This window comes from Polypterus senegalus, chromosome 11, assembly GCF_016835505.1.
Source record: "Polypterus senegalus isolate Bchr_013 chromosome 11, ASM1683550v1, whole genome shotgun sequence".
NCBI classification, from domain to species: domain Eukaryota; kingdom Metazoa; phylum Chordata; class Cladistia; order Polypteriformes; family Polypteridae; genus Polypterus; species Polypterus senegalus.
Window position 1 is genome coordinate 14838178 of NC_053164.1, and position 25989 is coordinate 14864166.

The window sequence follows — 25989 nt, forward strand, 5'->3', positions numbered from 1 at the left end:
TAATGTATATTGGGATGTTTTGAAATAAAAAGGAGCTTAGGAAGAATATTCATCTTAACAGTGTTAATTCTTCCAGCTAGTGTGAGATGAAGGGTTGACCATCTATGCAAGTCTTGTTTAATTTTTTCCATGCAGAGCGAAATTTTGTTGATAAAGAGCTTTATGTTTACTTGTGATGTTTACCCAGGTATTTAAACTGTTCTGCAATGATAAAAGGTAGGGTGTCTAATCTAATATTATATGCTTGAGAATTCACTGGAAAGAGTACACTTTTATTCAGATTAATTCTGAGACCAGAGATCTTTTGAAATTCTGTGAGTGCTGCTAAGACTGCAGGCACAGAATTTTCTGGATCGATATATACAGTACCATGTCATCTGCATATAATGAGATTTTCTGTTCCAGTCCTTCTCTGCTAATCCCCTTTATCTGATCAGTATTTCGACAATGTATTGCCAGTGGTTCAATGGCAATGCAAACAACAGCGGTGACAAGGGCATCCTTGTCTAGTGCCACGTTCTAGTTTAAAGTAGTCTGAGCAAATGTTATTGATGCAAACTGAAGCTTCTGGGTTAGTATACAGTAATTTAATCCATGCACAAATGTTGGGCCAAACCCAAACTTCTCCAATGTAGTAAAAGGTATTTCCATTCAATCATGTCAATGCTTTTCTGCATCCAATGATAATAATATTTCTGGGGTGTTTGATTTAGTTGGTGAGTATATTACATTAAACAGGCGTCGAAGATTTGAAGATAAGTGTCGGCCCCTAATAAATCCAGTTTGGTCTTGTGATATTACGAGGGAGCACTTTCTCCATCCTTCTAGCTATGATTTTAGAGAGTATTTTAACGTCGTTATTCAGAAGTGAAATTGGTCTGTATGATGCACATTGTAATAAGTCCTTATTTTGTTTTGGAAAGACAGTGATTAGTGCTTGGCGAAAGGTTTGTGGAAGAGATTGGTTATCTCTGGCTTCTGTAAATGTTGCTAATAGGAGAGGAGCTAGCTGAGCGGAGAATTTCTTGTAAAACTCTGCAGGGTAGCCATCAGGACCTGCTGCTTTTCCACCTTGGAGTGACTTTATAGCATCTAGTAATTCTGATAATGCAGAGGTTTATCAAGTTCCTCCACACTAAAAGCGTCTATTTGTGGTATCTGTAATGTATCCAGAAATGCATTAGATTGTATTGTCTTCTTTAAACTCAGTAGTATATAGGGATTTATAGTAGTCTCTGAAAGTGTGCATTATATTTTTGTGTTCATGATTTTATCTCCGTTAGTGTTAGTGATTACGAGATTGCGTTGCACTTCTTGCTTGTGAATTTGTTGAGCTAAAAGCTTATTAGCTTTCTCTCCATGTTCATAATAATGATGTCTGGATTTGTAAATTAGTTGTTCAGTTTCTTTAGTTGTCAAGAGGTTTAATTCTGAATGTAGAGCCTGCCTCCTCTATGTAGAGTCTCGCTTGGTAGTCTGGCATGTTCTTCATCTATTTTAGTAATTTCGCCTTTTATCTCTGCTACTTTCTTGGCTTCGGATTTATTTCTGTGGGAAAGATATGAGATAATCTGTCCTCTTAAGAAGGCCTTAAGAGTTTCCCAGAGTATTCCTGCAGAGATCTCAGGGGATGTATTTGTCTCTAGAAAGAATTTGATTTGTTTGGATATAAATTCAGTACAATTCTCGTCAGCTAATAGAAGCGGTTGAGGCCATCTCTGGGGTGAGTGTATGGGGCTTAGTAATTTTAGCTCCAAGATCATAGGTGCATGGTCAGAAATAACAATAGCATCTTATTTGCAAGATTTAATCTTAGGCAAGAAGTTATTGTCTATAAAGAAGTAGTCAATCCTTGAGTAGCAATGATGTACTAGCGAGTAGAAAGAATATGTTCTTGAATTTGGGTTTAAAAAACTCCAGGGGCTTGATAAGTTGTGATCAGTTATAAACTTTGTAATTATCTTTGCGGTGTTAGATGCCGTTCCCCCTGTGGAGGAAGTCTATCTAAAAGTGGATTTAAAACACAATTAAAGTCCCCAGCCATTATAACTTTATGAGTGTTCAGATTGGGAATGGATGCAAATAAATTATGTATAAATTCCTTATCATCAACATTAGGAGCATAAACATTTATCAAAATCATTTTACAGTTAGATAACAACAACAACATTTCTATAGCACATTTTCATACAAACAGTAGCTCAAAGTGCTTTACATAATAAAGAATAGAAAAATAAAAGACACAATAAGAAAACAAAATAAATCAACATTAATTAACATCGAATAAGAGCCATGACCATTACATATCTCCCTTCAGGATCCAATACTACATCTGATGCTACAAATGGTACTGTTCTATGTATGAGAATTCCCACACCTCTAGTTTTCTTCGTAAAACTAGAATGGAACATTTGACCAGTCCAATCTTTTTGTAGCCGGAACTGATCCTTGCTTAGTAAGTGGGTTTCCTGTAATATTAATTTAGCATTTAGACCTGTTAGGTGAGAGAGTACTTTCTTTCTCTTTAATTCATGATTCAGGCCTTTAACATTCCAGCTTACGAAGTTAACTGTCCCATCATGGAGACACTGATTCTGAGTTTTTGATGTAATTTTATAGTCTTAACTGGAAGTGAGAAAGCTTTGGTCTTAATTTCCTATTTCCCCTAGAGTTGTTGCCATGCAGCTTATTATTACGTTGGTAGTTATAATTATAAAGATTGAGAGGATAGATTAGGTATAGATCAGGCCTGCTCTCTTTCTCTCCCCCCATATGTGTACAAACAATTGATATAAAAAATGCACAACTCATGTAAGGGTCAGTACCATTAGTGGTTGTGTAGCATTAGGACCCAAGGATAAAAACTGGCCCTGAAAAATGGCAAGAGTGCTAATGATTCTGAATAGGGGTAGGGGACAGTTATGTCAAGCGTGCAGGATGGCTAAGGTTTTTAATAATGCTGTTTGCCTTTCTAATGCAGAATGATTTACATACCACCTGAAGAGGTAGGAGCTGTGTGTCATTAACTTTCTCAGTTTCACTCTGTAGTGTTCTGCTGACACAAGCCAAGTGGACACCAAGATATAGTGTAAACCATGAAGATGGACTCCACTAAACACCTGTAAAGGATGTTGAGAATCTATAAGGATATCTAGGTTTTTCCTTAGATATCTGAAGTCAAGGCATTGGTGAACTTCAATGACATTGACCAAATTCAAACCACTGACTGAAAAATGTCTCTGTGGAGTATGCATACACTTCACGTGTCTGTATCAGTTTCTACTACATGCATTCTAATTTTCTTCCATATACCCAAGCCGTGCAGGCTAGGTGAACTAGCAACTCCAAGTTAGACATCTATGAGTCAGTATAGCAGCAGGATGCAAAGTGATCCATAATACACTGGAAACCCATTCAGGTTTTGTTCCTGTCATGAGACCAGAGCTGACAGATCAGGTTTTGGCCCCCTTCAACAAATGTTTGGTGGAGTTTTTGGTTAATATATTACATTTTACATTGCACACGATTTAGGTCATATAAATAAAAGCTAGGCAAGGTATAGAAATTTAAAAGTGAAAACTAAAACACAAATAATCTTCATTTGTTTATTAAAATAAACAGTAAAAAAGCTCTTTATAATAAGTGTTTTGAAAATATTTCAGCTAGATATGCATTCAGATGCTACTCTTTCAAAACAATTAACTGCAATAGCATGTGTGATGACCCATTAAAATGAGTAATGGTTCCTTATTTCACACAAAAATGAATCAATGTGCAGCTGGCTGTGGCACTTAATGAGAGAGAATTCACTTAATCCTGCAGTCAGCAAATGTATCAGCAATTTGTGTTGCGAAGAAAGAAATCTAAAAAGATATCTCATTTACACTGTTTAAAGATATTTTAAAAAAGCACTTCAACCTGAGAGAAACATTGCGGAGGTGTAAACACCATAGTAACAATGTAAAAGCAGATGGAAAACAGTTTAGGAAAACAAAACACAAATTATCTTAGGAAACATCAGATTAGAAGATGAAGGTCTTACCCAAAAAAGATACTATATATGAAGTTTAATAATATGCAGTTTCAAGGTTGCAATCAATGTTGCACAGTGGCTCACCCATAAAAGGATTAGAAACTGTACCAGATTCTTACTGCAGATGGGGAAGTCTAACACTGGCTATCCAGGGTATTTCATTTCTGCTTACAGAGGTTTGAACAACTATGGACAAAAAAATTTAAAAGAAAGTAGGCTTCACTTCACAGTATAAAGCAAAATGAATTGTTGTGTCCTATGCTCCAGAACTGTTCTTTTTTAAAATGACATGTAGGCTTGATTTGCTGTGAATTGTGGATCTTCTCCAAGATCAGCAGTCTCTGACTAATCCGGCTAAGACAGCTCATGCTTTTCAAATGCCCCTCTGGCAAGCATGGCCACATGCTTCAGTTCCAGCTGCTTTGTTTATTCAAGGTTTAAAAACTGATGTATGAGCGCAGGGTATATTTAATGCAATCTTTAAATCACTGGAGATACAGGCCCGACAGGAATTTTAAAATACATATTAATATGAACTATTTCTGCTCATTATCCAGAAGTATTAAAAAAAAAAACCTGGTTTGGTGTTAACCATCTTTTGCAAATCTAGACAAAAGTCACTTGTAGATAGCATACAATTTAGTTTTGCTAACTCATAGTTTCGAACACCTCCACCTAAAAACAGACTGTGTCTTTTTTCAAAATAGCTAGATTTAGTTTTTATGTAAGCATTATACAGTGGGTACGGAAAGAATTCAGACCCCCTTCAATTTTTCACTCTTTGTTATATTGCAGCCATTTGCTAAAATCGTTTAAATTATTTTTTTTCCTCATTAATGTACACACAGCACCCCATATTGACAGACAAAAAAAAGAATTTTTGAAATTGTTGCAGATTTATTAAAAAAGAAAAACTGAAATATCACCTGGTCCTAAGTATTCAGACCCTTTGCTCAGTATTTAGTAGAAGCACCCTTTTGAGCTAATACAGCCATGAGTCTTCTTGGGAAAGATGCAACAAGATTTTCACACCTGGATTTGGGGATCCTCTGCCATTCCTCCTTGCAGATCCTCTCCAGTTCTGTCAGGTTGGATGGTAAACGTTGGTGGACAGCCATTTTTAGGTCTCTCCAGAGATGCTCAATTGGGTTTAAGTCAGGGCTCTGGCTGGACCATTCAAGAACAGTCACAGAGTTGTTGTGAAGCCACTCCTTCGTTATTTTAGCTGTGTGCTTAGGGTCATTGTCTTGTTGGAAGGTAAACCTTCGGCTCAGTCTGAGGTCCTTAGCACTCTGGAGAAGGTTTTTGTCCAGGATATCCCTGTACTTGGCCGCATTTATCTTTCCCTCGATTGCAACCAGTCGTCCTGTCCCTGCAGCTGAAAAACAACCCCAAAGCATGATGCTGCCACCGCCATGCTTTACTGTGGGGACTGTATTGGACAAGTGATGAGCAGTGCCTGGTTGTCTCCACACACTGAGGAGAGGCAAGACACATGACAGCCCGCATGGAGTTTGCTTAAAGACACCTGAAGGACTCTGAGATGGTGAGAAATAAGATTCTCTGGTCTGCTGAGACCAAGATAGAACTTTTTGGCCTTAATTCTAAACGGTATGTGTGGAGACAACCAGGCACTGGGGGTGTTTTTCAGCTGCAGGGACAGGACGACCGGTTGCAATCGAGGTAAAGATGAATGCGGTCAAGTACAGGGATATCCTGGACAAAAACCTTCTCCAGAGTGCTAAGGACCTCAGACTGGGCTGAAGGTTTACCTTCTAACAAGACAATGACCCTAAGCACACAGCTAAAATAACGAAGGAGTGACTTCACAACAACTCTGTGACTGTTCTTGAATGGCCCAGCCAGAGCCCTGGCTTAAACCCAATTGAGCATCTCTGGAGAGACCTAAAAATGGCTGTCCACCAACGTTTACCATCCAACCTGACAGAACTAGAGAGGATCTGCAAGGAGGAATGGCAAAGGATCCCCAAATCCGGGTGTGAAAAACTTGTTGCATCTTTTCCAAGAAGACTCAGGCTGTATTAGTTCAAAAGGGTGCTTCTACTAAATACTGAGCAAAGGGTCTGAATACTTAGGACCATGTGATATTTCAGTTTTTCTTTTTTAATAAATCTGCAACAATTTCAAAAATTCTTTTTTGTCTGTCAATATGGGGTGCTGTGTGTACATTAATGAGGAAAAAAATAATTTAAATGATTTTAGCAAATGGCTGCAATATAACAAAAAGTGAAAAATTGAAGGGGGTCTGAATACTTTCCGTACCCACTGTATAGGAGTTTTTTTTTTTTATTCCTTAATGGCTTATATTCTAGTCACTAGGAAAAGAAAACAAGCAATAAAATGTTAATGACTTAAAATTAACAATTAGAACACAGCCAGTACAAGATATAATGCCCAGCAGGCAATAAAAAAGTTAAGAAAAAATGAATATACATAAAATGTGCTGCAGAGCTGGCAAACAATGTAACAGTAATATGGAGGCAGACAGAAAACAGCATGAGGCATATTCTGTTGCTGGCCTAAAAAAAGGAGAGTTAATAAGAGTTCTCACAGGTGAAATCACAAGGATTGGCTTCAATCTCCTATCACTACATGCACATACACAGGTAGCTAACATTAAGTATAAGCACAAAAAAGGTGATGAAGGCTTTATTTTTTATGGGTTATCTGAAGTTATCACTGTACTTATCTTTACAGACTTGCATTATGACATTGTATATAAGAACACTACTCTTCTACTTGACATCTGTTATCTGTTTTTCAGATCATTTAGATTCATGCTTTTATGTATTTGTTACTTATTTTTTATTATTGCCTTGTCTTATTTATTTCTGTTTTCTTGCACCTTTCTCTTTGACATCTTGTGAAGCACTTTGAGCTACACTGTTTGTATGAAAATAGGCGGAAGGAAGGAAGGAAGGTAGGTAGGTAGGTAGGTTAGGTAGGTAGGTAGGTAGGTAGGTAGGTAGGTAGGTAGGTTTTATATACTGTGTAAATATAACCTACACAGAAAATATCTTCTTGCTTTCTATGACCTAGAGTATACAGGTGGATGTTTTCTGTTTGAAATGTTTTTCACCATGAAGTATGTACACTAAAAACATACTTTATTTCCAGAAATGTAATATACTTTAAAGTATACATAATACTTGAACATGGTTCAGATAACTGCTGCTTAAACATTACATTTAATATCAAATATTAAAGTAGCACACTAATATTTACTAATATAATACTACAGATACAATTATGATAAATAAAAAACATGACTGTACAATCTGGCCTCATTTCCAATTCATCCATCTGCATTCTAAACCTATATATTTCAAGTGACGGCTGCAATAGTGTGGAGACCAATCTGGGAACATGAGGCACATCACTGGGCACACTCTTGACCCAATGCCACATTACAAGACTTTAAATCACTGGGGATGCCAGACTTGCGGACTATTGTTGCTGAATTTGTTCCTGGACCATATCAGTTTACAAAATTGATCATCTCTGGTTATGTCAAATTTAAAGGCTGTGTGATGACTTTCCAACATAGTCTTGATCGACCATTTTTCTGACAATGTTGTACAAAAGGATAACACATATGGCGAATTCAACACTAATATATGTAATTTTTTTTTCCTTTTTCCTTATCATTGCACTGCACTTCTGGATGAGCACTCATTGCTTTTCAGCTCTTATGTAAGCAAAGCCTGACTCTACAACTATTGATTTTGTCAGGGCGAACCACAGACTAGTTAAAGTCAGACTAAGTTACTAACAGTCATGGAGGCGTGATACTGACTGCCTCCAACTCACTAAGATTAATGAAGGCTACAACTGAAAATTACTGAAAAGGTTGTTGCTCATACAATGCCAATTAATAGCTTGCTAAAGAACAAACCTTTAAAAATAGAAAGGAAAAACCATGGCACCCAGTGGAAAAACCCACACAGACACAACAGCAGCAACCAAAAGCAGCCAGGTTGGGATCTAATCCTGTTTTTCTTTAACTGTATAGCAACACTTTAGAACCACTGTACCACAATACCATGAAAATAGCAACCCTAAGAGAAATAAAATGTTATGCTATTAGTTTTCAGCAATAAGTTACAACAAAACTGATAATGTAATAATAATATTGCCAACATCACAAATAATTATATTGCAAACAGCATTAAATCCGCTTATACTATAGTTGTACATATACAGTATTATATGATTATTAGTTTAGGCAAGTATTACATGAATTTAAAATAAGAATAGTTTAGAATTATTGATTTTAAACATTATAGAATTACCCCCCAAATATTTTCTAATTACCTATCCTGTGTCACTTGTAATGAAGTTGTCTGAACAAGCTTCCCGTTTATGACTTTGGAGATTGTTGAGCATACAACTGGATAACTAACATAAGGAATTATGAGACACAAGTAATTTAACAAGTTACACACCCAAATATAAATGGCAATTATTCTGATCCTGTGATAAAGGAGCTTCAAATGGCTGAAGAGATGCAAGTACAACACTTTAAATTTTTAAAAGAAAGCATTCTAATTAAAAACATTTGTGTACACTAATATCAACTAAATAAAAACACACACAAAAAAAGATACAGTGCTTTAAGGATTTCTTTCCAAAAAACTGAATTTCACAATACATAACAAAGACATTTTATGATGCACAACCCTGAAATCAATTTTCTTCTGTGCTCCAATCTGTCAGCTATCATTCTACCAAGTTTACATTTTTTATCCGATAGAATGGCAAAGTTATACTGTTTAGCACAAGGTGTCCCACTATTTGGAAACAGAATGTCCCATTTTTAAAACATTTAACCCCTTGCAGCTAAACAATCTCTCTTTGTCAGGCACCACCTACAGCAGGTGGCAGTTCACATTTACCACTAGTCTAGTGATGTCTTTGAAATACAAAGTAGAATTTATTTTTACAGGAGGGTTATGTTGATTTTTGCTTTGCGTTCTCCCCCTCATAACCTATCATCTATGGAGGAGGAGCGAAACCATTAGAGTCATCAAAAATTTCAATCTCTGGTTTTCGACATTTTAAGGTCTCCTGATACTGAAAACATCAATATCTCAATGATGGGTGTGTGTCTGTCTGTGTGTCAGTGTTTCTTGAGAACGGTCTAGAGCTAAAACGGCTAGACGGAAAATACCAAACTTGAAACTTAAGCCTATTATGAGATGACGATGTGCTGGTTAGCTTTTGAGCCAAATCATGCGAGAGAAAGAGGCACTCTAGAGGAACCGTCATTCTGCAGTAAATTATGAATTCTTCTCATCAATTGCTATTGTAATGACCTATTTTATTATCAGAATGATCAGCATCAGAGCAGTAATTACTAAAATGTTATAGAACAGCTTGGGTTACTTGGTACCTATGGCACAAAGCCTACTGACACTCACATCTTTTTTTTTTTTTAACACATGTAAAGTGTTCTCCTCACAAATGGCACACATTATATGTTTGGCAGAGGTCTTTTTGGGATCCTATTTAGCCACAGAAATTTATCCTTCAAGACAATAGTTTTGCTGTCTGTTAGATCAGTTTAACAATCACCACCCTTACTCTGAGCTCTGCCGTCATAAGGTGTTGGACCAGCTTACTCATTTCAAACTGGTCGAACTACCTAATTGTACCCACTTACTTTTAAGCCATCTTCACTACTGATTGTCTCTAAACATAAGTTTTATACATCTGGTGCTGCAAGACTTTCAAAGATGTGGCAAAGTAATCAATCACTTAGTTTAACACATGTACTAAGCCAAAGCTTCAATCATTCCAGGTGGTTTGAATATATGTATTCAATTTCTTGGAGCAATTTAAGCAACAGAATAAGTAAATACAGTTGTGCCTTGTACTTCAAACTTAATTTGTTTCAGGAGACTCTGAATTGCTTTACGTCCGAATCAATTTTCCCCATTAGAAATAATGGAAAGTGAATAAATCTGTTCCCAGACCCTAAACAATACCCATTTCGATAAATTTAAACAGCAAATACACATAATTTAAGGTAAAAACAGCACAATTGAATGCCCTAAATAATAAACTGAAACAATACATTAAATAAATAAATACAGTAAAATAAAATGAAAATTGCATTTACTGTACCTTAGTGAGGAGTGGTGATGTCCAGTGTGGCTGGTGGAGAGTAAGAGAGAAAGGTTACTTTTTGGAAGGTGAGTCACCTTCCATAAGCATGCTTTGTGATAAGTTCTTTTTTCACCTCAAATGTTGATACTACAACCTTGCTCTTAGGATTCATTGCTTCTACACTCTCCTTGGATGCCATATATATATATATATATATATATATATATATATATATATATATATATATATATATATATATATATATATATATATATATATATAGAGTGATCCCTCGCTATATCTAGCGCTTTGACTTTCAGCGGCTTCACTCTATCGCGAATTTTAAATGTAAGCATATCTAAATATATGTTGCGGCTGCTTTATCGCAGTGCACATACTTAAAAGCCCAACAGCACGTATTGATTTTTTGATTGTTTGCTTTTCTGTCACACTCTCTCTCTCTCTGACATTCTCTGCTCCTGACAGAGCTCCTTTGAAGAGAAGTTATGTTTGCATTCTTTTAATTGTGAGAAAGAACTGTCATCTCTACCTTGTCATGGAGCACAGTTTAAACTTTTGACCAAAGGTGTTATTTCACGTCTAGAGGGCTCTAATAATGTTAACAGTGTGGGAGAGTTTATAAGGGCTTAAAATATATAAAAATAACCATACAAACATATGGTTTCTACTTCGCGACTTTTCACCTAATGTGGGGGGTTCTGGAACGCAACCCCCGCTGATCGAGGAGGGATTACTGTATATATATATATATATATATATATATATATATTTATTTATATTTATTTATTTTATTTATATATATATATATATATATATATTTATTTATATATATATTTATTTATTTATATATATATATATATATATATATATATATATATATTTATTTATATATATATATATACATACACACACACATACACAGCATCCGGAAAGTATTCACAGCACATCACTTTTTCCACATTTTGTTATGTTACAGCCTTATTCCAAAATGGATTAAATTCATTTTTTTCCTCAGAATTCTACACACAACACCCTATAATGACAACGTAAAAAAAGTTTACTTGAGGTTTTTGCAAATTTATTAAAAATAAAAAAACTGAGAAATCACATGTACCTAAGTATTCACAGCCTTTGCTCAATGCTTTGTTGATACACCTTTGGCAGCAATTCCAGCCTTAAGTCTTTTTGAATATGATGCCATAAGCTTGGTACACCTATCCTTGGCCAGTTTCACCCATTCCTCTTTGCAGCACCTCTCAAGATCCATCAGGTTGGATGTGAAGCGTCGGTGCACAGCCATTTTAAGATCTCTCCAGAGATGTTCAATCGGATTCAAGTCTGGACTCTGGCTGGGCCACTCAGCAACATTCACAGAGTTGTCCTGAAGCCACTCCTTTGATATCTTGGCTGTGTGCTTAGGGTCGTTGACCTGCTGAAAGATGAACCGTCGCCCCAGTCTGAGGTCAAGAGCGCTCTGGAGCAGGTTTTCATCCAGGATGTCTCTGTACATTGCTGCAGTCATCTTTCCCTTTATCCTGACTAGTCTCCCAATTCCTGCCACTGAAAAGCATCTCCATAGCATGATGCTGCCACCACCATGCTTCACTGTAGGGATGGTATTGGCCTGGTGATTAGCGGTGCCTGGTTTCCTCCAAACGTGATGCCTGGCATTCACACCAAAGAGTTCAATCTTTGTCTCATCAGACCAGAGAATTTTGTTTCTCATGGTCGGAGAGTCCTTCAGGTGCCTTTTGGCAAACTCCAGGTGGGCAGCCAACACCAACAACAACAACATTTATTTATATAGCACATTTTCATACAAAAAAAAATGTAGCTCAAAGTGCTTTACAAAATGGAGAATAGAAAAATAGAAGACACAGTAAAAAAATAAAAATAAGTCAACATTAATTAACATAGAATAAGTAAGGTCCAATGGCCAGGGTGGACAGAAAAAAGAAAAACTCCAGACGGCTGGAGAAAAAAAAAAAAATCTGTAGGGATTCCTGACCATGAGACCACCCAGTCCCCTCTGGGCAATCTACCTAACATAAGTGAAACAGTCCTCTTTGTATTTAGGGTTCTCATGGAAGGACTTGATGATGATGGTCACATAGACTTCTGGCTTTCAGTCCATCAATGTTGGAGCATCATGCTTCCGTCTGGCCACTCTACCATACAGGCCTGATTGGTGGATTGCTGCAGAGATGGTTGTCCTTCTGGAAGGTTCTCCTCTCTCCACAGAAGACCTCTGAAGCTCTGACAGAGTGACCATCAGGTTCTTGGTCACCTCCCTGACTAAGGCCCTTCTCCTCCGATCGCTCAGTTCAGATGGCCGGCCAGCTCTAGGAAGAGTCCTGGTGGTTTCGAACTTCTTCCACTTACAGATGATGGAAGCCACTGTGCTCATTGGGAACTTCAAAGCAGCAGAAATTTTTCTGTAACCTTCCCCAGATTTGTGCCTCAAGACAATCCTGTCTCGGAGGTCTACAGACAATTCCTTTGACTTCATGCTTGGTTTGTGCTCTGACATGAACTGTCAACTGTGGGACCTTCTATAGACAGGTGTGTGCCTTTCCAAATCATGTCCAATCAACTGAATTTACCGCAGGTGGACTCCAATTAAGCTGCAGAAACATCTCAAGGATGATCAGGGGAAACAGGAGGCATCTGAGCTCAATTTGGAGCTTCATGGCAAAGGCTGTGTGAATACTTATGTACATGTGCTTTCTCAATTTTTTTATTTTTAATAAATTTGCAAAAACCTCAAGTAAACTTTTTTCATGTTGTCATTATGGGTGTTGTGTGTAGAATTCTGAGGAAAAAATGAATTTAATCCATTTTAGAATAAGGCTGTAACATAACAAAATGTGGAAAACGTGATGCGCTGTGACTACTTTACGGATGCACTGTATACAACCAGACACACCAAAAATAAAGTGAAAAAAGCACTGAAAACTCACAAGCATAATGCAAGAGATGCTTTCACAGCGACAACAGATGATGTTTACGCTTGCTGTGTAAGCGCCATCTGTTGCTGCATTTTTTCACTACATGCTCAGTTTGAATGAGAAAATTTTCTTTGAACTCTTGGTCAAATATCTCTCGAATTTTGCGTTCTAACTCTGGAACGTTCAAAGTTAGTATCATTCAAAGTACAAGGCACCACTGTAAACTATTGCTTTGTAATTCAATTGAAGATCCATTTTAATAAAGCCATGTAATAAAGTAAGCAAAATTAAATATTCCCATTCTACTTAAAAGCTGTCGGAGTGGCAGATGCCCTAACAAAAATTCAAGACTTCAAATGAACTAATGCACAGTTGCCCACTGTATATAAATTTAATTGGGGAGACGGCTAGAAGGTGGAATGCCCCAAATCTGACTGAACGTGTAGATATATGAGAAGTAAGTAGGTCATGAAAGCAGGCTGGAGCAGCAGGAGTAATGTATTTGTTATGACTAGCAAAACAATCTTCAAGGGTTGTTGGATTATACATGACACTTGTACAGCCAACCTATATTGTTACTGCAAACTAAGCTCAAGAATAAGAGTGTTAATGAGAAAGCCATTTCAAAACTTTTAAAGAAAGAAGGAGAAAGATTATTGAAATTAATTCTTATTCTGTTGTCAACAGTTAGCAAAATAAAACTGGAATGATGTGAAAAAACTATTTATACTTAACATACTAATACAGAGAAAAATAAACATATTTAAACAAATCAACAAAAATTGCATAATACAAAATAAACTTGCACTATAATAAAAAAAAGCTATTTATAAAAAAAGAATTTAAAAAGAAATTAAGTAGCTAGTCTGTTAAAAAGTTAAAAAGCTGAGCTGACATTGTCTTTTGTAAGTTAGTAGGTCATAACAAATAATTTCTGATGTACCAAGACATACTGACAATCAGACAATTATTTCCACTAACTTAAGAATGAAACTGCATTTGACAAAGAGTTAACATCTGCACAAATTAAAAAATAAATTAATATACACATTGAAGCTAAGATGTCCTGTTTTGTTCTCTTTACTACAAAGCCAACGATACAGTTTAAACATCCATCCATTATCCAACCCGATATATCCTATCTACAGGGTCACGGGGGTCTGCTGGAGCCAATGCCAGCCAACACAGGGCGCAAGGCAGGAAACAAACCCTAGGCAGGGCGCCAACCCACCGCAGAGTGCGCACACACACACCTTATACAGTTTGTCATAAAGCTGCCACCACTCTGACATTTTATTCAAGAATCCCGGAACATAAACACACGTGTTGATTGATTAGATAGGATGGATAGATAGATAGATAGATAGATAGATAGATAGATAGATAGATAGATAGATAGATAGATAGATAGATAGATAGATAGATAGATAGATAGATAGATAGATAGATAGATAGATAGATAGATAGATAGATAGATAGATAGGTAGATAGGTAGATAGATAGAGAGAGATACTTTATTAATCCCCAAGGGAAAATTCACATACTCCGAGAGCAGCATACTAATAAACACAATATTAATTAGACCAATTTAAAAAAACAGCAATGCAAGTTAAAAAGTGCAAGGTGGAGAATGTGAGGCAGGTATAACAGTCTATAATCTTGTGTAGTGTTAGCGTTTACTCCCCCGGGTGGAAATGAAGAGTCACATAGTGTGGGGGAGGAACGATCTTCTCAGTCTGTCAGTGGCAATATGGCACTTGCTACAGTAAACACCAACCAAATATATTTTGTAAGAATGGACTCATATTATAATTGTTTACTTTATTATTTTTATTATTATGTCATGTCATTTTCTAACCCACTTAACTGAAACCAGGGTCATGGTGTTGCGTTTACGGATCTGGAGACTATTCCAGCTAGCATAAGTTGCAAGGCAGGAAAAAACCCAGACAGTGCTCCAGTCCATCTTCAGGGTGAAATCACATACACATTTGGGCCAATTTGGCACCATAAGTTCACCTAAGCTGAAAGTCTTTGGACAGTGGGAGCAAAAAAGAGCATCCTGAGGAAACCCACCCAGGCACGAGAAAAATATGAAAACTCCACACAGAGAGGGCCAGAGACCCAAATTTCGGTCTTTAATGCTAGGCAGCAGCACTACCACTTCACCACCAGGGTGCCCTATTATTATTTGTATTTTTGTTGTTGTTGTTATTATAAACTAAACTGAAAAATGAAGTAACTTGCTGAGAGTCAGGAACAGACCCAAAAACCTTGTGGTTTCAAGTTTAATGCTTTTACCACTAACACCCATTTTCATTTGTTAACTGAGGACTGTACCATGACACAGGATTGTATTAAAGTGAAATAGTCACAGCAAATGTGTAAAAATACCTTATTAGCAAAATACCACAAAATGAACACATCATAAAGCAGACTTTGGGTCGAGACTTGAACCCACATTGCTAGATCCATGTGGTAGCAGCACTTATGTACTGCTTCACCATGCCACCCCAAACAATCAATCAATCAATCAATCAATCAATCAATCAATAAATAAATAACTGTTCAAATGTTAATTAGCACATGCTAGTAAGAATTTCATTGTACTCTGTACACCTGACAATACTGATCCTACAAAACTAAGAAAAGCATAAGTAACAAAATCATACATCAAAGCTTGGTTTTACACATATTATATACTTCAAGCGAGGATAAAAAGGATATTACATGAACAGTGGATCAACCTGGACTGTCAACATACGAACTGACCCACAACAAGAAAAGATTTAAAAGAAACTAAATCCAAATGTCATACCTTACGATAGTACATTACCTGATCATATTTTTTATGCATTTCTTTAAATTTATAATTTTATTATTATACAGTAAACATCATCAAAAGCTACTTATTTGCATATCTGCTCCAAAACAAAAAAATGTTCAACAACCTTTTCAATTTATTTATACAATAACTTAAAAAATATTCACAGACATTTCTAATGTGAAGTGTGAATGACTTGCATGGCCCTGTGTGGATATTTCAGCTTTACTTCTTGCTATATGTAGGATAAAAACCTACTAAATAATATGAACCTGTATTATTTTTTTTTTTACCTACACCATACGTACACTTCCACAAATACGTTTTTAAGAAATGTGCTTACATACTGAGGATGAAAATTTGGATTTGCTCTAACTGTCATTAAAGGCAACATGACTTTAGCCTTAAATGGATAATGTAAGTGTATTTGGAAAATTGGGTTTAGTGTTAGTAATTCTGCTGCAGATAAAATACTGCCTAGTTTGAAATTACAGATATTCATCTCCTTGGATTATAGTGCTGCAAATCTCAATTTAATCAATAACTTTCGTGATGGCTGAGTAATTTTATCCTGAACATTTCCTTCTGTCATGAATGCTGACATGTCGGCATAATCTAGCAATGCAAAAATTCACTTTTACAGCATGCAAATAAAATTCACACTTCTCAGCTTTACTAAAAGCACTGGTGTTCCATTTTACTCAGTTATTATCAAGTCAAAAAAGAACTAATGAACTCTATAAAAATCTCTAATCAAAAAAACAGCAATATACTTTTTAAAAATAATGCAGTACTTCATCCATGAACCTGAAGAACAGAAAGCTTTGGCTTTGTCAGAATAAAATAGCCTCTAATTCTTTGACGTAGTCTTTTAATGAGAGTTATTTACTGTGAATAATGTGTGATTGACAATAATATTTCATTTCTTTGCTGAAATGACATTCTTTTTTACCAAGGTCACAGCAATTTTAAATACTATCAGAAAAGCAAAGACAAGATTTCTTTGAACAAGCAAAAAATGTGATAGTTAAGTTTGCAATAGTCACAACTGTGCATTTTTTTAATAGATCTCTGTTTAACCTAAACCCATATTGAGATAAAACTGTTAACTGTGATCAGTGGAAAAAAAAATATTACAAAGGCATATCTGTAAATCACTCTTGGTAACTATGTACATGTCTTATTATGAAAAAAGCTATTATTTATTATTGTGACAGTTTGTGGGTTAGCAAAGAGGTGAAGAAAAAAACGAGATGGACTGAGTACAGCCAGTCCTTTGTTGGAAGAGTTCACAACAGACGCAATGTGGCCAAGCTGCTTCTACAGGATTATTAACTCACATGGGTATGGAAAGAGAAACCCAAAATAAAAGGTGGCTAAACAGCAGCTAGATTGTCATTTATCCTATACGTTATAGAGCTACCTGAGAGTGTACACCTTGGGAATTAGATTAACTTCATGGACATAGGAGTACAGTCCAAAAAAAAAAAATACAATAAGTTTCAGTATGGACACAGAATTCTTTTATTTTATTAAAATCTTTTTCTGAAAAAGTGAATTGAAATCATATAAATCTGAAACTGCATGGCCCATCTAAAAACATTAATTTTTCATACACATAATCTTAAACGTTTTATTACAATTTGTTTTCTGTTTTATTAAATGTTTTACTTGGATCCCATTTTAAACATTTTGTACTGCTTTGTATGCTTTCACAAATAACTCTGAATAATGCCAAACACAAGACACAAAGACTCAGTCTGAAACATGATATTTAATTTATTATGTTTGACTTTGACCAACACTCTAACCCATTTTCATCTACAGTGGCAACAAAATTAAATGTTTTCAATCCAATGCAGGGAAACCGTGGTATTCCATCAAAACCAACCCCAGTAGAAAACTGAAATTTTCATTACCTGCACTGTAGTAATTTTAAAAAATGAACAATCGAGAATATTTATATAAATTATTTAAAACAATGAGCTGCATCTGAATTCTATATTATTAATAAAATTGTTTGGTACAGTATAGCTTCAATCATGCCTACCTACCTGGATTTGTTTCAGTAGCTTTGGAATAGGCTTGCAATTTAGTTTCTGACAGGCATTTTTGTAAGCGGTGACAATCTCATCCACAGTCACATTTTGAGCTGGGTGGAAAAACAAAAACAATTTAAACATTTCAAAGCTGCACAACCAATTGTAGGAATATGACAGTAAAAACACTCCAGATGAATCAAAGTCAACATGAAAACAAAGCACTCTACTCTGAGACAACAGATCTATTCATCTAGGAGTTATGCTTTGTAAATAATACTCTGCAGAAATTGCATGTTTTTGAAAATGTCATTTTAGACAATGAGTCTGAAAATAAGAAAACATCAATATAATAAAATTAAACTTTAAGTTGAGAATGGAATGAAAATTTCATTTAGAAAATTACATTAAGATTCATGTGTTGCCTTACAAGTTATACGTGACCTACGCATCATTTCATAGGACATCTGCTGTATCTTAATGTTTGGTTTTGATAGAAACTCCGGAAAAGCACCTCCCCACAAAACATGACTAACTGCCTTAATTCAATTGTATACTGTGTTTACTAAAGGACATACACTTCAAGAGTCACGCAGTGGCCGAAATTACAATAAAACATCATTTAGTAACAAACTGGGGCACAACCATATGCACATGAGCAGCCATGATGCATGGCATAACTAGAATTCACCTGGAGGGATACTGCGCAGAGTCATTCCAAGTCTTCCACAAGCATTTCACCAATTAAATATGCATTTAGTGAAAGGGGATGGCAAAAGAATATGTTTGCTGTTACTCTAGGCCAGGGGTGGGCAAAGTCAGTCCTGGAGGGCCACAGTGGCTGCAGGTTTTTGTTCCAACCCAGTTGCTTAATTAGAAAATGATCCTTGCCAATAATTTAATTTCATGACTTGTTAATGCTTTAAATCTGCCATGTCAGGTCATTCTCATATTCTAGATTTTTTTTCCTTTTTAAGGATATTGTCCAAATTATTTGAAGTCAAAAATTGAGGAGTAATTCTCAACCCCTTACTTTTTTCTCCTCACTTTCATTCTAAGTATTTAATTAAACCAAATAGTGCACATTAAATACACACAGGTGTAAATGGAAACAAGTTAAATGGAGAAATGCCAGTTTCTTACTGCTAATAAGGAGCAATTAAAAACCAAGAATACAGCTGTTTAAGACTAAAATAGGCAATAAGGGTTCAAAATCTTAATGAGCGAGACAACTAAAATGGAGAAGTGTTAATTGAGTAATAAGTGCTTCTGATTAAGTAACTGGGTTGGAACAAAAACCTGCAGCAACTGCGGCCCTCCAGGAATGACTTTGCCCACCCCTGCTATAGTCAAACCACTGGGTAACCAAGTGCATACACTCTGTGGAAAGGCACTGTCATCATGAAAGATACTCGCCCAAGTGAAGGAGAAAATAAAAATGGCAACTTGGAACCATGAAGGAATTCTCAAAGTGGAAATTGTAAGGAAATGGAATTGGGAGATTATTTGCCACTTAGAACTATAAATTTCACTTGGTGTAAAAAGCCAGGTTGCTACTGGGAGGTCAGACTCTATTCTATCAGCATTAAGAGCAAGGCAGGACCAGCCAAGGTCAAGAAGGAGTCTTCATTACAGGTACCCAACTCAGACACACTAAACTGACACTCAATGTGAGTTTGTTTGTATCAGAAACTAAACGGTACAGTTGCACAATATGGGTACAAAAATAGGAGTAAATACATAACTTGGCTTTCTGGGCATACATCAACTTCTTAAACCAGCATAGGTTACAACTATTACCTTGATATTTGTGATTTTTTCATTTTTCTGAAGCACTTGCATGTCCACTAGAATGAAAACATGAAGGGCATATGTTATCATGTTACTGTAACCGTAAAACATAATTATTTGCTTACTAAGCTATATTCCTTGCTAACACTGCTTTATTCTCTCTGCTCACTCATACCACACTTTTATCCCCATCTATACCCTACGTATAGGGTAGTAAAGTAAAGTCAGTCAGTCAGTCAGTCAGTCATTATCCAACCCGCTATACCCTATCACAGGGTCATGGGGGGCTGTTGGAACCAATCCCAGCCAGCACAGGGCGCAAGGCAGGAACAAACCCCAGGCAGGGAGCCAGCCCACTGCAGGGCACACACACACACACACACACACACACACACACACACACACACACACACACACCAAGCACACACTAGGAACAATTTAGGATCACCAATGCACCTAACCTACATGTCTTTGGACTGTGGGAGGAAACCGGAACTCCCGGAGGAAACCCACGCAGACACGGAGAGAACATGCAAACTCCACGTTGGATTGAATATTGAAGTGGGACAAAGTAATGAACTGCCAGCTTTCTGGTTTAAAATATAATCCTTAGCCACAAGGACACACAGCCAACAAAATAAATACATTTGTTAGAAAGTTAACATATTAATTTTTAAGCGATTGGCCTCTTTTTAACATTTTAAAAAATATTGTTGCATCCAGGGCTGACAACGAGGCAAACGCACCAGGCGGCATTTTCATGTTTTTTTTTACATTACAAAACAATAATACAAATAAGTTAAGAGTGTACCAAAAGAATTACATACACATCCAGTATTGTATTAATATACTACTTTTAAAAATTTTATGTCTTTTAAAGGTTTAACATTTTGTATTGCGCTGTTCACAATGATACAACTCATGCCAGTATGTAGCACTGGTGTTCATTTTCTTGATTTATACATACTGACATAGCTGCAGGGGTGTAGGGAGTTGCAATACAGAAAAGTTGTAAATGCAAAAATTATGACCTCTCTTTTTTTTTCATTTTATATTTCTGAAAGATGACTGAATCAATGTCATAAGTTATTTTTTACAGGCATTAAAACAAAATAAGTCTTTAGTACCTCTGTATTGAATGCGCCAGTCTGTCAGCTAGGTTACAGGGCTGACTGCCCTAATATAATGACAAAATAGAAGCGTAATGATTATCCCAGCCCATGATTCAACTCTGAAGTATCTTTGCAAATTTATGCAAAGAACGTAACAAAACTATCCAACTAAGGGACAGTATCAGTTTTTAAGTGAAACAGCAGCTACGGAGATCTTTTTAGCATGCCAGGAGCAAAGGTATAGGTAAAGCAGGGTTTTCCAAAGGTTTCTCTGTGGTGACACTCTTATTGTAACCCATAAATTCCCAGGGTATGATTATACCAACCAAAAAAGCATCAAATCTATACACGTGCTAAACTGTCTACAAAATGACGATCACAGAACTGCTTTTATGTTAGCTTATCCAGGAAGTCCCATCCTCCTCAGATAGGTCTCGACCAGCTGAGGAGTGTGCCTCTCTCAGGTCAAGACCCAGGGGGACTTCACTATTATTTCCAATGGTACCAGTTGAAAAACACTTGTGTAGGGTATAATAATCAAGTCGCTGATGGTGAGGATAGTATTTATGAACCGAAATGAGGACAGTATTTATGGAGTTTTAATAAAAGTTTTAAATGTATGCCTATTTAAGAGATGCTAATTCTTTCAATTAATTCAGTCTTCAGCAGTGCAGTCAAAGTCAACAGTCATTGGAATTGCTTAATTTTTACTTTGAAATGATTGAGTCTCATAAGCTATGCCAATTTCAAAATTAATACATTGGCCTCATTTTCTTACTACCTTCCTTTCAACTTGTCTTTTAAGAAGGTATTCAAAATCAGGTTGTACTTGCTCAAATACAATTTTGTTAAAAGTTCAGGTTTAAGGTCATTGTGTAGTTAAGTTTAAACAATGCTATCTTTCTTTTAATACCTTTGTGTTGATTCTACATTGAAATTTGTGATTCAGTGTATATTTACTTCATGATTTAAGTATTAATTTTATAATTACATACTTTAAATGTTAGATGCAAATAATCACAATTATATACATTTATGCACTAAATTACTTAATTTTTTTTAATTGATTGCCAGCCCTCTCTCTCTCTCTCTATATATATATATATATATATATATATATATATATATATATATATATATATATATATATATATATATATATATATATATATATATATATAAATATATATATATATATATATATATATATATATATATATATATATATATATATATATATATATATATATATATATATATATATATATATATATATATATATATATATATATATATATATATATATATATATATATATATATATATATATATAAATATATATATATATATATATATATATATATATATATATATATATATATATATATATATATATATATATATATATATATATATATATATATATATATATATATATATATATATATATATATAGCATTCTTTAGAAATGTTGGCCCATATTGATAGGATAGCATCTTGCAGTTGATGGAGATTTGTGGGATGCACATCCAGGGCACGAAGCTCCGTTCCACCACATCCCAAAGATGCTCTATTGGGTTGAGATCTGGTGACTGTGGGGCCATTTTAGTACAGTGAACTCATTGTCATGTTCAAGAAACCAATTTGAAATGATTCGAGCTTTGTGACATGGTGCATTATCCTGCTGGAAGTAGCCATCAGAGGATGGGTACATGGTGGTCATGAAGGGATGGACATGGTCAGAAACAATGCTCAGGTAGTCCGTGGCATTTAAGCGATGCCCAATTGGCACTAAGGGGCCTAAAGTGTGCCAAGAAAACATCCCCACACCATTAAACCACCACCACCAGCCTGCACAGTGGTAACAAGGCATGATGGATCCATGTTCTCATTCTGTTTATGCCAAATTCTGACTCTACCATTTGAATGTCTCAACAGAAATCGAGACTCATCAGACCAGGCAACATTTTTCCAGTCTTCAACTGTCCAATTTTGGTGAGCTTGTGCAAATTGTAGCCTCTTTTTCCTATTTGTAGTTGAGATGACTGGTACCTGGTGGGGTCTTCTGCTGTTGTAGCCCATCCGCCTCAAGGTTGTGCGTGTTGTGGCTTCACAAATGCTTTGCTGCATACCTCGGTTGTAACAAGTGGTTATTTCAGTCAAAGTTGCTCTTCTATCAGCTTGAATCAGTCGGCCCATTCTCCTCTGACATCTAGCATCAACAAGGCATTTTCAAGCATACAGGAATGCCGCATACTGGATGTTTTTCCCTTTTCACACCATTCTTTGTAAACCCTAGAAATGGTTGTGCGTGAAAATCCCAGTAACTGAGCAGATTGTGAAATACTCAGACCGGCCTGTCTGGCACCAACAACCATGCCGCGCTCAAAATTGCTTAAATCACCTTTCTATCCCATTCTGACATTCAGTTTGGAGTTCAGGAGATTGTCTTGACCAGGACCACACCCCTAAATGCATTGAAGCAACTGCCATGTGATTGGTTGATTAGATAATTGCATTAATGAGAAATTGAACAGGTGTTCCTAATAATCCTTTAGGAGAGTAAATATATATATATATATATATCTATATATATACACTAGCAGAAAACCCGAGCTTTGCAGCAGAGAAGTAGTGTGTTAAAGAAGTAATGAAAAGAAAAGGAAACATTTTAATAATAACGTAACATGATTGACAATGTAATTGTTTTGTCATTGTCATGAGTGTTGCTGGCATATATATATATATATATATATATATATATATATATATATATATATATATATATGCCTGCCCAACTTTGTAAGTAAGCTGTAAGGAATGATCCTGCCAAATTTCAGCCTTCTACCTACACGGGAAATTGGAGAATTAGTGATGAGTCAGTCAGTCATTCCTTACAGATTACTTACAAAATTTGGGCAGGTTTCATTTCGAAAATCTACATGGAACGGTCATAGCGGTCGATAATGGTGCACAGCGTCATGCATGTTGAACTTTCTTATTTATGCCCCATCTTCACTGAAATTTGGTAGGAATATTGAAACTTTTCCAACGTCACTATATATATATATATATATATATATATATATATATATATATATATATATATATATATATATACACTAGCAAAATACTCCACAGCAAAGCAGCTAAAAGTACTGCCTTAAAAGTTTTATTAAGAAAAAAAATAAACCTTTTTAAACTGAGGGAAAATATACCAATAATTATTTGTTAAGGATCTCTTTGTATACCACATTGTGAGTTCGGCCCTGCGGTTGTAATATGACCAAGCTGTGCGCTGAGCTTACTCCTGAGCATACAATGTACAGTTGGCCATGTGAACAGTAATCTTGTTTCAAATCTCACAGCTTGGATTACTGCTGTCATAATCGGTTTGAGTTTCATGGTTTGTTTCAATTACGACAGTATTTGTAGGACTTGTGTTGAAGAGACATTCGGCGTTTGTCAAGCGTTGTAAGTATACAACCGGTTTCATCGATAAATTCACATCCAGCTTTTGAGAGTTTAAACATTCATAAACGTCAAAGTGTCCATTACTGAAATCGTCACCTGCCAATCTAAGATATTTAAGAGGCATTGCCGGTTGTCGAAAGGTGTAAAATATTTGGCCATTTCGGTACACTTGAAAGCGACAACTGAACAATTCAGCGGCAGCCATCAACTCACATGCAGAACCATAGGTGAAGGGCTTAAGCATTTCACTCTTCTAGTGCTCCTGTGTAGTATAATTATCTCCTGTACCATCATCAGTCCACACCTTGAACCTGTCCCAGTCATTCAATACATAAGACACAATGTTCCTCCGGAAATCAAGAGTGAGCCTGATATGGCCGTGCAATATGTAACAAAGAGAATGGAAAAGGCAGGTGCCATCTCCGGGAATGGAAACCACTCAGTAAGTGACAGTTCTTTGATCGATGGTGATCACCTCGATAGACATGTTAATGGGGGTACGGTTGGAATGATAAAGGAAATGGGTACCTGAACAATGTAAAGTAAGTCTAAAATACCTACACAATAACTATAAATGTAATAAATGAACAATAAAACAGCGGAGAAGCCGTGGATTAAATGAAAAGGCTGTAGTTATCAGCAGGGAGACGTGAATCCCGTGGCAATGCAAGGAAGGGAATGTAGAGACTGGAGCGACGGACGGCCTTATATAGGCAGGCAGCCAACAACGTGGGAGGCATTGGGATGGGGGACCCAGCGCTGCCTCACACGGTGACCGAGCTGCAGGCTATGAACGTATATATGTACGTACATCGTTCCTCCCCCACACTATGCAACTCTTCAATTCCACCCGGGGTAGTAAATGCTAACATTACTCAAAATTATTGTCTGCTTTTTTATTTTTTTCACTTCTTTTTCATTTTTATTACTATTTAATTTAATGTTGTTTCTTTGTATCAGTATACTGCTGCTGGATTATGTGAATTTCCCCTTGGGATTAATACATTATCTATCTATCAAGTAACAAAGACCGTTGAAAACTTCAATATGGCGGCCAACAGTGGCATCATACCACCAAAATAAGTACCAAATTTCAGCCTTCTTACCTACATGGGAAGTTGGAGAATTAGTGACGTTGGAAAGTTCAATATGGTGGCTGACAGTGGCGTCATACCACCGAAATAAGTACGTACATTGGTTTCAGTTAAGCAGGGAAGCGCCTACCAAATTTCGTGAAGATGGGGCCATGAATAAGAAAGTTCAACATGGCAAACGTTGTTGACTGTTATGACCGTTACGCGTAGAATTTCGAAATGAAACCTGCTTAACTTTTGTAAGTAAGCTGTAAGGATGAGCCTGCCAAATTTCAGCCTTCTACCTACACGGGATGTTGGAGAATTAGTGACATTGGAAAATTCAATATGGCGGCCGACAGTGGCGTCATAACACCGAAATATGTACGTACATCGGTTTTGGTTAACGCAGGGAAGCCACATACCAAATTTCGTGAAGATGGGGTCAGCCTTCTACCTACACGGGAAGTTGGAAAATTAGTGACGTTGGAAAGTTCAATATGGCGGCCGACAGTGGCGTCATACCATCAAAATAAGTTAGTACA

The 25989-nt window shown here is 36.2% G+C and overlaps 1 protein-coding gene across 2 annotated transcripts in view; it reads right to left on the reverse strand.

The window, feature by feature from the left end:
* The window catches only part of ppp1r37 (protein phosphatase 1, regulatory subunit 37), a 178950-nt gene that overhangs the window by 80726 nt on the left and 72235 nt on the right, over positions 1 to 25989 (reverse strand). Inside the window, exons 2-3 of one of the 2 annotated variants that reach the window (XM_039768063.1) lie at positions 18010 to 18107; positions 10181 to 10210 (exon numbers count right to left, since the gene is read on the reverse strand). In XM_039768063.1, the coding sequence (XP_039623997.1) occupies positions 10181 to 10210; positions 18010 to 18107 (128 nt within the window). The remainder of the gene's footprint in view (positions 1 to 10180; positions 10211 to 18009; positions 18108 to 25989) is intronic. The other variant, XM_039768064.1, reaches the window with a different exon arrangement.